At 48.3% G+C, this 15878-nt stretch overlaps 8 protein-coding genes across 8 annotated transcripts; 6 read left to right on the plus strand and 2 right to left on the minus strand.

Annotated features, from left to right (window-relative positions):
- Positions 1–1545: 1545 nt before the first annotated feature.
- FTJAE_14192 (uncharacterized protein) lies at positions 1546–3414 on the plus strand (the record flags this gene model as incomplete). Its single annotated transcript, XM_037347401.1, has 2 exons — positions 1546–2132; positions 2184–3414. The coding sequence occupies 2 exons, from the start codon at positions 1546–1548 to the stop codon at positions 3412–3414; spliced, it is 1818 nt and encodes a 605-aa protein (XP_037198792.1).
- Positions 3415–3775: 361 nt separating this feature from the next.
- Positions 3776–4974, minus strand: FTJAE_14193 (uncharacterized protein; the record flags this gene model as incomplete). Its single annotated transcript, XM_037347402.1, has 5 exons — positions 3776–3856; positions 3914–4080; positions 4144–4333; positions 4383–4865; positions 4924–4974. The coding sequence occupies 5 exons, from the start codon at positions 4972–4974 to the stop codon at positions 3776–3778; spliced, it is 972 nt and encodes a 323-aa protein (XP_037198793.1).
- A 1353-nt stretch (positions 4975–6327) lies between these two features.
- On the plus strand, positions 6328–7656 carry FTJAE_14194 (transcriptional activator Mut3p; the record flags this gene model as incomplete). Its single annotated transcript, XM_037347403.1, has 3 exons — positions 6328–6558; positions 6611–7356; positions 7431–7656. The coding sequence occupies 3 exons, from the start codon at positions 6328–6330 to the stop codon at positions 7654–7656; spliced, it is 1203 nt and encodes a 400-aa protein (XP_037198794.1).
- Positions 7657–8141: 485 nt separating this feature from the next.
- On the plus strand, positions 8142–9110 carry FTJAE_14195 (uncharacterized protein; the record flags this gene model as incomplete). The annotated part of the gene is made up of 1 exon (XM_037347404.1): positions 8142–9110. One exon carries the CDS (start codon positions 8142–8144, stop codon positions 9108–9110), a length of 969 nt encoding a protein of 322 aa, XP_037198795.1.
- A 256-nt stretch (positions 9111–9366) lies between these two features.
- Positions 9367–9844, minus strand: FTJAE_14196 (uncharacterized protein; the record flags this gene model as incomplete). The annotated part of the gene is made up of 2 exons (XM_037347405.1): positions 9367–9397; positions 9453–9844. The coding sequence occupies 2 exons, from the start codon at positions 9842–9844 to the stop codon at positions 9367–9369; spliced, it is 423 nt and encodes a 140-aa protein (XP_037198796.1).
- Positions 9845–10708: 864 nt separating this feature from the next.
- On the plus strand, positions 10709–11183 carry FTJAE_14197 (uncharacterized protein; the record flags this gene model as incomplete). The annotated part of the gene is made up of 2 exons (XM_037347406.1): positions 10709–11097; positions 11153–11183. 2 exons carry the CDS (start codon positions 10709–10711, stop codon positions 11181–11183), a joined length of 420 nt encoding a protein of 139 aa, XP_037198797.1.
- A 2092-nt stretch (positions 11184–13275) lies between these two features.
- FTJAE_14198 (mannosyl-oligosaccharide alpha-1 2-mannosidase) lies at positions 13276–14907 on the plus strand (the record flags this gene model as incomplete). The annotated part of the gene is made up of 1 exon (XM_037347407.1): positions 13276–14907. The coding sequence occupies one exon, from the start codon at positions 13276–13278 to the stop codon at positions 14905–14907; it is 1632 nt and encodes a 543-aa protein (XP_037198798.1).
- Positions 14908–15468: 561 nt separating this feature from the next.
- FTJAE_14199 (uncharacterized protein) lies at positions 15469–15785 on the plus strand (the record flags this gene model as incomplete). The annotated part of the gene is made up of 2 exons (XM_037347408.1): positions 15469–15631; positions 15679–15785. The coding sequence occupies 2 exons, from the start codon at positions 15469–15471 to the stop codon at positions 15783–15785; spliced, it is 270 nt and encodes an 89-aa protein (XP_037198799.1).
- Between the last annotated feature and the right edge of the window lie 93 nt (positions 15786–15878).

Below are 15878 nucleotides of genomic sequence, written 5' to 3' on the forward strand. Positions count from 1 at the left end.
TAAATTAAATTAAAAAATTAAAGTATTAATACTTTTAATAAGGTAAGTTATATCTAGGTAACTAGAAGCTTTAATAGCTAAGAGAATATAGAGCTAATTAAGTTTATAAGATTAATATATCATAAGTTTAAACACAATGCTATACTTGGTAGACAAAGGGCTGTAGCCTCCCAGCGTTGCCCAACTGACATACCTAACCGAAGCATTCGGTGCCCTTCGCTCTCATTAGTAACCATCAGCCTGAACCGTGGTGTTGACTCACGTTGGTGTAATCAGGCTGCCAGCATCCAAAGCCTTTGTCAACTCCCGTGTGATGATGCCTCCCCCAATCTGAACAGTCCTCTTATCCTCTGAAATATTCACGTATTGGATGTCACGCATATCGATAGTCAATGCCCCGTCCACCTACCCGCCTGACCGAACCACAAAGTCGGCGGAGTGAGAGACGCAGAAACGAACGAGTTCCTGTACGTGTGACGCATTTTGGGGTCTAGCGACGATGCTCGGAGAGCTGGAAGCTTTGATGAATCATTTCGTGATATCGGTCCATGATTCATCGCCGGGGAATGAGAATTTAATGTTTTGGTGATTGGCAATGAAGTCTTGGAAGAGACTGGGGAGGGAGTCTGAATTGCTAATGGTGGCCATGGCCAGATGTTTGGGGATGCTGTGAGAGCAGAAGTGTAGATGAATGAACAAGAAAGGGCTGGTGGCTCTTTATATACCACTATATGCTAGGGTACTCACTCAGCTCTCTAGCCAAGATCACCCGATCCTTTGCAGTCTTTCGTGGGATTACTCCGCCTTATTGGTCTTCACGGCATAGCTAGCTAACACGATGACAGGCCAAAACCAGCCGCAATTACAACATATTTGCCGCCAAGCTCTCGGCGTTCGGAATTCCTTTGACCCCGTCTTATTCTGAACTGCCAAGTTGTTTCCCAGGGCGAGAGACCTTGCTGTGAGAGAGACAGCATGATATGATAGCATAACTGCACCAGTCACGTTGCTCCACCAATCTCAACATGATGATGGCCCCAGATCAATGTAAAAGGACGCCACTTATGTAACCATATTTCCCGATCTGGGATTCCGTATGTCCTTCGCTGTTTCTCCAGGTTTGAAAGTCCGACGAAGGCCGCGAGGAAACGTGACTGAGATTTTGCGCTGAGTCAGCGCAGAATGAACTGGGGAATTCCATCATTTGACTTGGTCGGCAGGTTCAGTTCCTTACAGGATAAATTTAAGCCAACTTGATCAAAGCAACACATTAGCAGTTTCCCGCGTTCAGGCAGAATAGACTCTATTTTCCTTGTAGCCAATATCAACTCCTAATAATTAAAGAACTGGTAATTGCAGGTATCATATATCACCTGACACATAAGCTAACCTAAAGGGTTATCAGCCGAATATTTCTTGGCAATGGCAGCCTAATTGCAGATGACATTTTCTTGGATAGGTAGGGAGACATAAAAGAGATTGTCGGCTTACAACACCTCCTAGCCCCAACCTTCCATGTATCGTATTCTCCCAGTCATACCCAAAATGCCCTCTCCTACGCTCTCAAGTTTGCCAACTGAGCTCATCACCCACATCATCGACCGTGCTGACCCATCCTCACATCTAAACCTCGCCTGCGCATGCAGTCATCTCTTCAAGTGCGCGAAAAAGACTCTCACCCATCATCGAGAGGCCCATCGAAAGTTCTCTGTTATCTCAGACCTTGACCCCTCAACTATCCCCACCCTTCTTCGCAGCGCCTCTGGTATCACCAGCCCCATCGACGCCTGGCATGTCAAACATCTTGAGCTCTGGGGACCGAGGTGGGACTGGACCGAATGGAGACCTTGGTCTTTGCGCAAAACAGCTGAACAAGCTGGAGCCCCAAGGCAAAGGCGACGGCATGCCTTTGAGAAAGCACCGTGCTTAGAATGGGTGATTCCTCGTTGGGAACTAGCTCACTACTTGAAAATCATGCGGGAGGAACTGGGCTTACCAGAGAACGTGGTGGACTTGGCACGCGTAGAATTTCAGCGAGGCTGCGATAGCGTCATGCAGATGCTTCTTATCGTGCTATGTCCACAGCTAGAAAGCCTAAAATTCATGTACAACCGATACGACGAGGTTGAGAGGTAAGTAAAGACTCTGTCATGAAAGCCAAGTCAGCATCTAACATATCACAGTCGTCGAGGTCTTCACTGGCTCACATTCGTTATGGGAAAGAGCTGGCTTGATAGCTCGTGGCCTCTAGGTCTTCAAAGCCTCCGAGATGTTGCCGTAGGCTTAACATCAAAGACTTGTCTTGACGACGATATGGGATATCTCTGCTACCCTTGTAGCTATTTCACAGGCTTGATGAAACTTCCAAACCTTAGATCCTTGTACTTTGAAGGACTGCGACCACGAGATCGTCCCGAGATCGATGGTGAGGATGTGGTTGCTGCAAACAGACATCTTGGTGACGACAGAGCACTTGAGCCTTCAACTACCATCAGTCTTCGAGATGCAGCTGATGCGCTGCCGGCCAGATGCTCGAGCGTAGAAAATTTGTATCTCAAAGACAGATGCGACTACGTCAATACTGTGGAGCTAGCCGCAGCGCCGAGAGCTCTTAAATCATACACTATACACGTCGGTCTGCTTAGTTCCTACCAAGTCAACAAACAGTTAAAGTTTATGGTTCAAGAACAACGCGAGTCGCTCGAAAGTATCATGATCTACGATGCTGCCAAATTTCTAGGATATAGTTGCACACTGTATGAGCTTGGCCGTGGTATTTCAGTAAGCGAGTGCACAAATCTGCGCCAGATTCACGTCGAGAGGATTGACTTTCTGACATGTGCTTACTACATATTTCCTTGGAGTGACGGCGAAATTCAGGAGGTGGTAGAAGTTTGGGAAGATGCTAGTAAGCACCAAGACTGCGCTGAGGCGATCGCCGGTTATCTCCCTCCTTCCCTCGAGGTCCTCATATTGGGAAATTCCGCGGGGATCACGTCGATGGAAATGGAGGAGGATATTTTGATGCGGATAATACTCTCGAATAAGCTTCCATGTCTGAAGGCGATCTTTATTGAGCTTCCAGATGATGGGGGTGAGATCTATTCGCTTGCGAAATTATATGAGGTTGGCTGGGAAAAAGGCGTCGATATCCGTGTTAAGACGAATCCCCAAGGACCTCGACATCAGATTCAGTTACCCATGGCGCCTCAAGCTATCAGCCATCAACCACGCCAGAATGCTCAACAGTCTGAGTTTGATCCGTTCAAAGGATGTTGGATAGAGGGCCTAGGGGAAACGCAGGTTGAAGAACAGACTGGCGACGTGTCTGTCGACGATGTATTTGAGGCCTTGGATGAGGAGGTTGAAACTGATGATGACTGTCCTGACTTGCATCGTCAGTACGATGGTTAGGAACAATGACTGCTCTTGTTCACAGTCATTAATAAAATACATTTAAGGATATGATGGTCAGTTCAAAGGTTGCCCTAATACTGGACGTAAGCAACTACGATACTAAGCTCTGGTTGCTGATTTAAACTATCAGCCATAAGTCCCAACTACAAATAACACATCTGGCTCACATTCTGTCGAACATTATACCGCAACATGTAGAAGAGGGAGAATACATTAGTCAAGGAATAAAAAACAGAATTCGGACAAGAGGTTTGAGGAGAACCAATACTCGCATATGAAAACACTAACCGGTCTATCGAATCTATCCCTATATCTATCTACCCAACAGCCTCTCTCCATTTTCTACCAGAAAAGAGCCTCAGTTGCTGGTTGTCATATACTCAGCCAGATTATGGGCAGCCATGAAATCCGCCCACTTCATCAGATCAAGGCCAGGAAGCTGGATAGAGCATCAGAGATACGAACCCTCAGATACATAATCCTTGGAGAAGCTTACCTCATTAGCTTGGACGAACTCAGGACGAGCATAGATCATGCCGAAGTCCCGAAAGATGAGCAACTGCTCTGTAAAGTCCAAAGCGCACGTGTCGTCCATCTTGCTTTTTAGAATGGATTGGAACTCCTCAGAAGAGAGCTCGTTGTAGCGTATATCGATCCCATATGCTTGTCAAAGTCAGCGATGTGAAGCTCTCGTTCTTGGTGTCTTTAGCTGGATTGAGTACTTACCAGATGCCATGGACTTGATCTTTTCACCTTCTGAGATCGCCTCAGAATAGAATGCAATCTCTTTCTCGAGACATTCGTCAGGATGATCGAGGATATACTGGACCAACTTGCCGGTATCAGAGATAGCAACATTCGGAAGCGGAGTTGTCTCAGGGAGAACAAACGATCTCAAATAAGTCCCATCATCTTGCTAATCCCGATGTCAACACATCCACCGCTAAGTCCATACGACAACGAACCTTGATAGGAAGATAAGTACGCGGCTGCGTAAGACAATTCTCAAAGTAATTCGGAAACAGCACTGCAGTCGTCTTTTTCCATAGAGCAGGTTTCTCGGTCCGAATGTAATCTGTAACAGCTGCTTTGCTCTGCCAATGATAGACATGAGGATACTTCCCATTCGAGATAGCTTTAGCGTCAGGTAAACTGGCCCAGATGAGTTGCTCAAGATGAGGTAGGCCAGCTGCTATGTCCATGATGTGCTTTCCCTGCTCTTCCTCTTTGGCAGCGGACATGTGCTGCCAGAAGTCTGTCATGGCGAAGATGACGTTAGCGCCTTGGAAGGCTCGTCGGAGACTTTCCGGGTCATCGACGTCTGCTTGGTACATCTCGATGCCAAGTCCCTTCAGGGCTTCGGCCTTGTGGGAAGAGACATTTCGGGTTAGACCGCGGATATTGTACCTATCCTGAGATTTGGCAAGTGTTCGGACAACAGAGCCTCCCTAAGTAGGCAATGTCGTTAACTTGATTGTTCCCTACCAATTGGGTCGGTAATCGTACCTGAAGGCCTGTTGCACCAATAACGACCACAGTCTTCTTGTCTTGAGTCATAGTGAGATGGTTTAAAAGGTTTTAAAGGTTGGAATTTAGGTGAAGTCTCTAATGATAGACTCTGTACGGATAACTCTTTGGGAATTCCAGTGGGAGATGCACCTTTTATAGATCATCTTGGAAATATTAGTGATTCCACAGTCAGTGGAGTTCTGCAACAACTTCACGAGCTTCAATCGGAATTTTGCGACATTGATGTCATAGACCCTTCTAATTTCCCGCTGAGTCAGCGCATTCGTGATGCTCAGTGTCCACCAGTGCCGGACTCATGAGAATGCCGGAGACCGGGAGTAATGGACGAATTACTAACAGGTCATCAACCTCGTCATTTCCCTTGTAGCAATGTCTAATTCTCAGATTTGGGTAAACAGGTTCTGAAGTGTTACCTATCTCGGATGGCGGCTCATCCCGATTAGCGCCGATTCGTCCAACTGCCGCCTCGGAAAACCCGAGGCGCGATGGCTGGTAGTCATAAATTTTCCCAGCTTAGTACAACACAACTTATCATCCCTCTCCAGAAGCGACATGCGTTTAACGAGTAACAGCCCATAGTAATGCCGAAATCTACTAGAGGTCGAAAAGCGCGGGCTTGCGACTCGTGTCGCAGGAAGAAGGTGGGTTTTGCTCCGCTGTCTCTTCCGTGCTTGAGTAGTCAGGCCGCGGCGCCGGTTCTCAGTCGTTGAATCGAATGATCTTATGCCAATTCTGGAGTTTGCCAACAGGTTAATTTGCTAACTCGTGTCTAGATCCAGTGTGACCGAGCTGTACCGCAGTGCGACTACTGCCAACATCATGGCCTGACGTGTTCCTACAACGAAGCTGCAAAGACAGGGGGTCCCGCACTTCGGTATACGAAGTCCTCGGACGATAGATTGCGGCTCTTTACTGACTCATTGCAACAGATCTCGGCTTTCAAGGATTTCGAACTCCGCATCACCACCTTGCCAGCTGAGTTCGTCTGAACAAGATGATGGGGAACTTATTCCTCGAGGCAAGAATATTTCATGTCGCATCATGTTTTTCGTTTGCTAATTGAGGGTGCTTTTGTCAGTGAGCGATGCTTATGATCGCAATCCAACCTATCTAGAGGGCTTGCGTTTGGTAAATGGTAATCCACTCTTCAGCCCCGAAGGTCAACAATGGATCAGAAGCAGGACAGGCTCAACCATTTCATCAAGTATCATCGACAAGTACCGTCTTCCTTACCTGTGCTCCATCAGGCCCCCTTTGGTAAACGATAACCACAAGATTCTAAACCTTCCCGACCGTCGGATCGTCGAGGAGCTAGCCGCGCGATTTTGTTCATCTACCCAGTCTCTCGTCTTCCCATTGCTATGCCTCGAACGCTTCACCATGAGGACCTTGCCTCTCGCATACACGTCTATCCCTAAACGTCATGCCACCAGTGCCAAGTGTTGTGCATACGGGGTACTCATTCTGAGCGACATCTTTGGCCTTGACTCGGGCGACGAAATGGCTGAGATTAGTTGCTGGTGTCAACGATATGCGCTAGAGATAGAAGGTTGGATACCCGTGATTCTACGGGAGATGAGGGTCGACGGGCTTGAGTCTTTGATGATGCTCGTAAGTACCAATTCTCCAATTTAGCAAATCGGCCTGACTCGTGACTGTACAGATGATCTATAAATACTTCATGGGAGATTTAGAATCCGCATCATTCCTCGTTTCAGTGACTTCGCGCTTCTTGATTCAACTTGGAGCCCATCTATACCCTTCTTCTTCAGGTGACTACGATAAGCACAGGAATTCTCACCATATACGTGACCTGTTTTGGGTCTGCTACTGCATTGACAAAGACCTATCTCACAGGACTGGCCAACCATCTACCATCAATGATGATCACTGCGATCTCACGCTACCTCCCAACTACGTCCAAATGCAGAGCTCCAATATCCTGAGTTCCAGCCCATGTCCAAGTCGCAGCTCCTATACGGTGCCACTCTATCCATGGGACATTCGACTCTCTGTCATCAAGTCAAAGATCTACAATGACCTCCACTCATTGCGCGCCTCCAGACTATCGGAAACCGAAATATTGAGGAGGATTCGGCATCTAGACGAAGAGCTGGAAGCTTGGAGGGTGACTTTACCATCTGATCATCGGCCGACCTTGTCGTTCCTGGAGCAGACACCTGTTGATGCTCATACTAATACGCAGGCCATCATGCTCCGGTTGTCATATCACCACTGCGTTATTCTCATTCATCAAGCCCGATGCAGAATCTTCCAGTCAGACCAACCCATCGAGAGCTTGATAGACGACGGCCATAGGATAAACTTCCAGATCCTCGTCGACGCCTCAAGATCTATCTTGATCTACCTGGAAAAAGCTTTGCCTGTCCTGGCCCATGAATGCTTCTGGTGCGTATTCTTGTCCCGCAGTTCTTGTCCCGCGGCTCTAATGTTCCGCCACGACAAAAGCTGACATGGTATAGGGTCATCATCTTCTATCCGATGACTGCAATCTCAACCATCTTCTCCGTCGCGCTTCTAGTTAACCGATCGGACCCAGGGAACGAAAGAATTCAGCTGCTGCAAGGCTTTACACGTTTGATCAGACAAATTCCCATCAAAAGACTCACAGTCGCTGAGATATCACACCTAGAGTTCATCGAGGAGGTCGTGGAGGAGATGAGCAGATTAGTGTTACTCACTCCTTGAACTAGAGCCTTAAGCCCTGACGCGTTACCAAGTTAGACGGATAGAGTCGCTCAGACCAGCCTACGGCTTACCGATCATGACACAAATAGCATTCCATACAAAAGCACCAATATACTCAAGATCAATAAGACCAACGGCCTTAACATTACCTCCGCATATTTAACCGCGTTAACTCCCAATTGGAGTTTATGTTAAGCGGGGATGAATGCGAAAAACAAGCACGGCGTCAGCAAGAGCCGGAGAAATAGCATTCTCCGATGAAAGACCGCTAAACCCAGCGAATCACAGCACCGAAAGCGAGACTATACTGGATTGGGAAAGGGATCTCTGATTGGTCAAGATACTATCATCGTCATGTTAGAAGGCGTATGTTGGATATATAAGACAGAAGATTCTCTTGCAGTAGATGAGAATGTCTACAGACAAGTTCATCGTACAAACGCATTTACATCTCTACTAAGTTTAACATTCAAATCTTTACTACAATGGAGTTTCCCAACCCTTCTCTCATCGGCGGCGCAGCTGACATCCCAGTCAACTCTGCCTCTCCCATCATCACCTTCACACCAGTCATTCTCCCCTCCGCAGACCGCAGAGTCGATCTCGACCTCAAAGTCACAGCACCCATCAACGGAGACAACCTCCCCATTATCGTTCTCTCCCACGGCCACGGCCCAAGCAACTATCTCTCCTCCCTTAAAGGCTATGGCCCTGTTGCCGATTGGTGGGCTAGCCATGGCTTTGTCGTCATTCAACCTACGCACTTGAGCTCTCGACAACTAGGCTTTGAGCTGAATGCTGAGAGCATCAGTGAACTATTCATGGAGTCTCGCGCCCAGGATTTGGTTCAGATCGTCGATAGTCTTGATACCATTGAGACTACCGTTCCTCTCCTTAAAGGAAGACTGGATAAGTCCAAGATCGCTGTTGTTGGACATTCTCTCGGTTCTTTATCCTCTGCTCTCCTCCTCGGTGCCGTTAACACTGATCCTCGCGACGGAAAAACCTTCAAGGTCGCTGATCCTCGCATCAAAGCCGGCGTGCTCTTCGGTGCCATCGGCGCAAGTGACGATCCCTCCGAGAACGGAAAATCCATGCTTCCCTTCTTAGACATCGACTTCTCCAAGATGACGACTCCCTGTCTTGTCTTCTGGGGTGACAGTGACGTCAGCCCGCATCTCACCAACCGAGGAGCAGACTGGCATAACGATCCTTATAAGCTTTCGCCAGGACCTAAAGCTTCGTTCGAGGTGAAGGATGGAAAGCATGGGTTTGGTGGTATTAGTGGATGGGACGCTAAGGAGTGTCAGGATGAGGGTGTTGAGAGGTTGGCGGCTATGCAGCGGGTTACGTGGGCTTATTTGAGGACTCAGTTGTATGGTGATGATTCATGGGAGGAGGCGAAGAGGGCTATCGGGCAGAGTCACCAGATTGGAATGATTGAGGAGAAGTAGTGGACCCAGGAGCTTTTGAGTCTCTAGTTAATGATAGTTACTTGTATAAATACCGTGTCTTGTACCGACAAGTTTGCCTTGACACTTTCTCAACCACGACATTACTAAGATAAACACGAAAGCAAAGCATTGACTACCTCTGTCGACTGGTATATAAATAGACTACAGCACACTATCACCCTCGTTCAGGACTTCCTCGGATCTCTACCAAGAACCCTTATAATAACCAACTGAAATCCTTACCCGTCTCAAACCCCTATGCACAGTTCCCTTCGTTCGGGTCCGCCCTAAGATATGTCGTTAACATCTTTAAATCATTGCACATAGAATACCAATACTCACGAGAAAGTAAGAGCACCAGCTCCCTCAGTGGCGGGGTACGAACTCCTTCCTCCATGGTCACACCCATTGATCTCGCGATGGAAATACTCAGTGCACAAGTTCTTCTCAACAGCATGCGGAGGCCCATCAGCTGGAATCTCGGAGTCGTAGCGGAGGAAAAAGTCCATCTTCTTGTTGCTGCTCAGGTTGACACACTTATTGATGTACTGGCCGGCGGTAGTGAAGGGACGGTTGATTTTCCCGTCGCAATACTCCTGGGCAGTCTGGAGAGCGAGGAATTTCTCTGCGCCCCAGGTTACGCCTGATTCGTGGCAGTCGCGCTTGTGGAGGGTGTTTGGGAATGCAGCGGCGGATGATGCCCCGATAGTAATGAGAAATGATGTAAGTTTCATTGTGGCAGATATAATAATGATTGGTAGTAGAAGAATCTTGTTAATGATAAGTTATGTGTGAATTGATAAAGACTTTCTCGAGCTTTATAGTTGTTGTGATGTCAATTCTTGAAGTTAAATTTATCTTGTTAATGCGGCCCCCATTCCATGACGTCCATGACTCTTCCTTCTGCTCCTCATGAAGCATGAGGGTCAAGATCCTTCTATCGTATACGAGAGGATCTGCATCTTCAAGCTGAAGTCCAAGGCAAGATTTACCTTCTGAATTAAGCTAAAAGTGAATAAGCGCTAAGGGGAAACTCAAATCTATCCGCCCTTATTGGCTGCGTAAGCGGACTGGCACGGCCCGCGAAGGCTTAGCAGCATAGAACCCCATCAAAGGATTTCATCGACGTAGCTTAACTACGTAGATTGAACAACGTTACTTGGGGCTTGGTCCCACTGGGGCGGGATACCGATGCGATTCAAAATAGCTTTACGGCAGTGATCTGCTGCATTGACCGGATATCATCGTCCTTGGTCATCACTTTGGGCTTCGCATCCGGTTTCTGGGGGCGAAAATGTTTACACATTTAGAAAAACAGGTTTCTAGTCATCATGCCTGTAAATCCTTCGTTTACTCGGATAAACGCCTCTTTCATTCGTCAGTTTTCAAAGGCACTTACACAAGGCAGAGGGTTCATAGATCATAGCCTTCCAGGAACTCATCGACTTGGCTATAAATGAGAGAACCCGCAGCTGTTGACTGGAACACTATCAAGCTACTTCCTACACATATCCAACTACAAGCCTATTCCATCTCTCTCTTGACTCTTCTATTCACCCTTTACCTTTACTAGTCAACACCTAAGTCCCCAATCCACAATGCACTACCCATCATTCCTCCTTGCCGCCCTCTTAGCTGCCATCCCCACGGCCAGCGGAGAATGCCACCGCTCTGGAGAAACCTGGGGCGGAGACAAATTCACCGCACTAGAAGCAGCCCAGCGTCTTTGCACCGACGGCAGCTTGGCTGTGAGTGACTATAAGCGCGGAGAGTTCAAGACCTTCTGTGTCAATCTGAGCACCTTGAAGAAGGCCGATTTCACCGTCCTGGTCGGTGGAAACGTGATTGGGGATGGGTTCAGAATCTCCTCGGCTGATTGTACCGACCGACTCCACAGGGAGATCAACGGCTGTGATCATGGGGGCAGGTCTTCTTATAAACAGGGGGAGGACAACCCTCAAGGAGCCAATGTTGTCTGGGATTTCTCGTAAGTTTTGATCTTACTGTTTGCCTCTGAGGATAATTTGCTAATCTCTTGATAGTGCTGATCCCGGTTCGGGCCAATGTGCTTAGGTTTGAGATGCTGTTGCTTGTAACCGCTGTTCGGCTTTGGGGAGGAGGTATGGTCAAGATGTTGAAGGCTGTAGATATGTTCTATACATGAGCTTATAAGAGATCCGGTCGTACTCCTCCCTCCCTAAGATTTTGATGCTTGGTCACTATGCACAAGATTATATCTTCTATGTACTATCTATCTAGTTGGAGTGGAAAGGCTCAATATGTCCATTACTATTCTGTGTGGTTATATCAATTATAGGACTTGCCTCTTGGCCCTGAAGCCAGTTATAGGTAGATTCAATCCGAGTGAAAGGTTTACCTCTTGTTTTGCGGGAAATGACCACCACGTATTGGACTCACCCCGTCCATTGTGTTAGATTAGACCTGAATATTTATTTTCTAGTCTCGCACGACTCCTTCTAAGGGCACAGATGAGTGTCTCCATTTTAATTTTAGCTCAACGGAGTAGGTGGCCACCTACGCGAATAGTACTGCGCCTAAGCGGATGACTGTCTCTGGACCTGAGTAAGTGATACGGACCCCAACTATTGTCCTAACTGGCTCGTGGCTGAGCTTCAGCTCGCATTGAAGCAGGTCAACAATCGATTTCTGCATTTTAGTGTTCTATATTGATCACGAGGACAGTGCCTTGCATCTTTCCGACTGGCTGGCTGCGCCCCGGTGATCCACAGGGCGCAGCACATGGTCTTGGGGTCTGGTAGATAAGGTAGGCAAGTCAGTCAGTCAAATGATAATCTGCAAGTTATCTCTATTCTCTCACCCGCATTGCATGGAGACGTCTCGAGCTATCTATCTTCAAAAATGCCGCACCACCACCATACGGACAATACAACGTTCGCCGGGCCACCATTACCTGAAACAGAGCCCCTCGTCCCGCCTACTACTACCTTCGAAAATGACACCAGAATTGACGTCACAACGACAGAACGTATAATCTCAATGATTATATTTTCTGCAGTTGTGATTTTCGGAGTTTGGACAATCTGGAGCTGGAGCCAAGAGCCGTGACGACCGCCCTATCCTGGCCCATGAATCTGCGTGTCATACACTATACGAACATTGCTATGAACCACGCCTAGGTCATGCTGCAAAGCCAGAGATGTAATGCGGGATTGAGTGGAGGACGGGAAGGATGCTACGATCTTCTAGTAGCCCACGTGATCGATCCAGTGCTGATTTAGAAGACAACGTCTGCGCCAGACTGTCAGACATATATTGGAGCGGGGAAGCAATGCCAGTGCGATTATGATATGCATCTCTTTCTCTCCTATCAAAGCAAGTGTCTCTGGCTCCTCTATCTTCTCGGCATCTCAACACCTTGAGATGTCGTCGTCCTTGTCATGGTATCTAGCTTAAAATATTGCTGAGCGACCTTTGGCTAAAACAGAGCCGCTCGGACCGCGCAGTCTGATCTCCCAAATCTGCATCTCAAGAAAAATTTAAAGGTCCCTGACATTCATCCTTGATGTTTCCATCTACAGGATTTATCCTTTGGTCGGGCAATTAGCCAGCCAAGTCTCAGAACCGCTTGAGGTAATGATTGACATCTTTGCAACCAAACTTCGATCCATGACTGATCACAGTTCGAGAGATGCCTGGCTATATCGTCATTGATTTGGCTAGCATTCAGATCTTCAGATCTCGAAATCACCGTTCCATTTACACGTAATCTGGTCAATTGTCAGACCATGACTACGGGAGCGAAGTTGCAGCCATTATTTACGGCAAGCATTTTAACTCTCATGATCTGCACATAAAACTTCCGATGATGCCGAAATTGCAGGGTTCTAACTCAAGGGTTCGTCGGAAAGTCAAAGCTCGAGTGGTGCTTTGACAACTGCCGACTTACAGTCGCATCTGCATGGTCCTAATTAACGCATTAAACTCAATTTCCCCTGCTGATCTGCTCAATTCAGGCACAATTGCAACAATGCTACATGATGATAAACATGCGGTAATTATATCTGCAACGCACCAAGAAAGTAACTTTGAGCATTGGCACATGCAAATGAATTTCTCTTTGGGTTAAAATGCGGTGCTGCCCGGTCTGTTGTTTCTGAGCATGTGGCATTCACTCCTTCAAGCCATGATGTTGTTCTCACTCGTTCTTTGCACTTTTGTGCTATCTGCACTCGCTTCACCTTCTACACCCATCTCTGAGCAGAAACTCGGGGGATTGCGGTATCCCAAACAGCGCGGCAAGCATTATGACTACACCGGGTTTGAGCCCAGCCAGAAGAAGCGCGCGGATGATATCATTGATATGTTTCGCTTTGCGTGGAATGGATACTATGAGCATGCGTTTCCTCATGATTCTTTGAGACCAAAGTATGGCAACTACTCGGATGATCGTAATGGATGGGGCGTCACTGCCGTTGATGGTCTTGACACTGCGATTTTGATGGAGCAGACAGATATTGTCGAGATTATTCTGGACTTTATCCCGACTATCAATTTTACCAAGACGAACACGCCTGAACCTACGTCTGTTAGTTTGTTTGAGACCAATATTCGATATCTGGGTGGATTGTTGAGCGCCTATGATCTTCTCAAGGGACCATTCAAGCATCTCAAAGTCAACAAGGATAATGTCGATGCGCTACTCAAGCAAGCTACTACACTAGCCGACACGTTGAAGTTTGCTTTTGATACACCTTCTGGAATTCCTTTCGGGTCACTTTGGATCGAGAACCAGACATCCACCGATGAGAACAGCCTTGAGGATGGAACTGCCTACGCAGGATTAGCTGCTATGGGTACTCTTGTTCTTGAATGGCAGCACCTTTCGGATCTCACTGGCGATCCTCAATATGGTAAACTGGCCAATCGCGCTGAGTCTTATTGGCTTTCTCCATCTTCTGAGGTCTGGCCTGGTCTCACTGGAGGTCGCTTTAGTCTCAAGACGGGTGAGATTCTCGATGAGTACGGTGGATGGACGTCGGGTAATGACTCAGCCTATGAGTACCTCATCAAGATGTATGTCTACGATCCAGACAGGTTCAGCCATTACGGTGAGCGTTTTACTCTGGCGGCCGACTCTACCATCAAGCATCTCATCTCTCATCCATCATCGCGACCCGACTTGACCATGGCAGCCGCATTCACTGGAACACAACAAGTCAATTACACCGAATTCCTCGCATGTTTCATCGGCGGCTCATTCATTCTCGGAAGTTCAGCCCTAGACCGCCCAGACTGGCTCGACTACGGCCTCTCCTTCAGCGAGTACTGCGCCAACGGCTACCGCTACACAGCATCCGGCATCGGCCCAACCCTCTACAGCTGGGATCTCAGCGAGCTCGCGCAGCCCGAGAACAAGAACCAGACGCTCTTCTACGAGCGCGCGGGCTTCTTCATCCAGGAGGGAGCCTTCGCGGGCGGCCAGGCACCCGAGGCCGTGGAGAGCTGGTACTACGCGTACCAGAAGACGCACGACCAGTACTGGCGCGACGTGGCGTGGGCGTACACCCTAGCGCAGAACAGGACGATGCGCGTTGGCGGGGGGTTCGCTAGCATCAACAACGTGCTCTCTCCGTCCGGCGACGGAGTGCGCGGCGGCATCATGGCTAGCTTCATGCTCGCCGAGACACTCAAGTACATGTGGCTGATCCAGACGGAGAACAAGGGCGAATGGGACGTGCTGGAGGGAGGGGAGAATCTGTTTGTTTACAACACTGAGGCTCACCCGCTGCGAGTCGCTGCGAAGAAGCCTGTTTAACCTTGTTTTTAGAGATTCAGCCTAGCATTGAGCGTGGCGCACTTTGGCGTCTCACTGCCCCCGCCGGTAGATTCAATCTCCGAGGAGGCGGAGGCAAGCTTAAAACATTGTTTTGTGTCAATAGAAATGTCTAATTGCGGGCTTTGCCAATATCAGCTGAATTAACCTCTTTTCCGTGACAGTTTGGGTCATAATGTGTCAGAAGACGGTGAGGTGGCTTTCCTGTTTCGCTTAAAAACACCCAATATTGTCTGGTTGGCGCTGCCAAGAGCCCCATAAGGCTGATGTGCCTCAAAGCATATTGGGTGATGGGAATATGCATTTTCAGCTTTGGCTACTAGCGCATAGACAAGCTCAAACCAGGGCCCTACTGCCGGGTCTAGATTGTGGGAGGGGAAGAGGGAGCTTACCGAGCTGAAAGCATGAAGGTATATAAGGCGATGGCCAAATCTTGTGTTTACGGTGTCAGCAGAATAGAGCCTCACAAGAGATCTCGGCCATTGCCCTCTGTACTCTACTCACTCTCTTCCTTGTGATTGCATCCGACTTGGCACCGTCACCATGCGCCTGCTCAAAGGCCTCGTACTTGGTCTGCTCCTCGAGAGAGGCCTCAGTCAGACAGAACCTCAGCCCGAAGGTGACAGCATCGCTACTGTTGCCGACCCTGCGGAGACAGATCCCGCAGATGTGCCTGCTCCTGACCCTAGTAACCCATCAGATGGCGGTGCGCTTGATTGAAGCATTCATTTAACTCCCACTGACAGTGACCAGACACTCCTTCAGATACCCCAGACCCAGTGGATGATGGACCAACAGTCATAGTAGATGACCCTCAGCCCACTGACGGCGACGGATCCGATGCCAGAATCCCCGCTTGAGATCCCACCGATGTCGATGACCCCTCAAGCAATCCTGATGATCCCGTCGAGACAAATACAGACGATGAACAGCTAGCTCCCACCGACCTGCCC

This window comes from Fusarium tjaetaba (assembly GCF_013396195.1).
Source record: "Fusarium tjaetaba strain NRRL 66243 chromosome Unknown NRRL66243_c0000607, whole genome shotgun sequence".
In the NCBI taxonomy this organism is placed as follows: Eukaryota; Fungi; Ascomycota; class Sordariomycetes; order Hypocreales; family Nectriaceae; genus Fusarium; species Fusarium tjaetaba.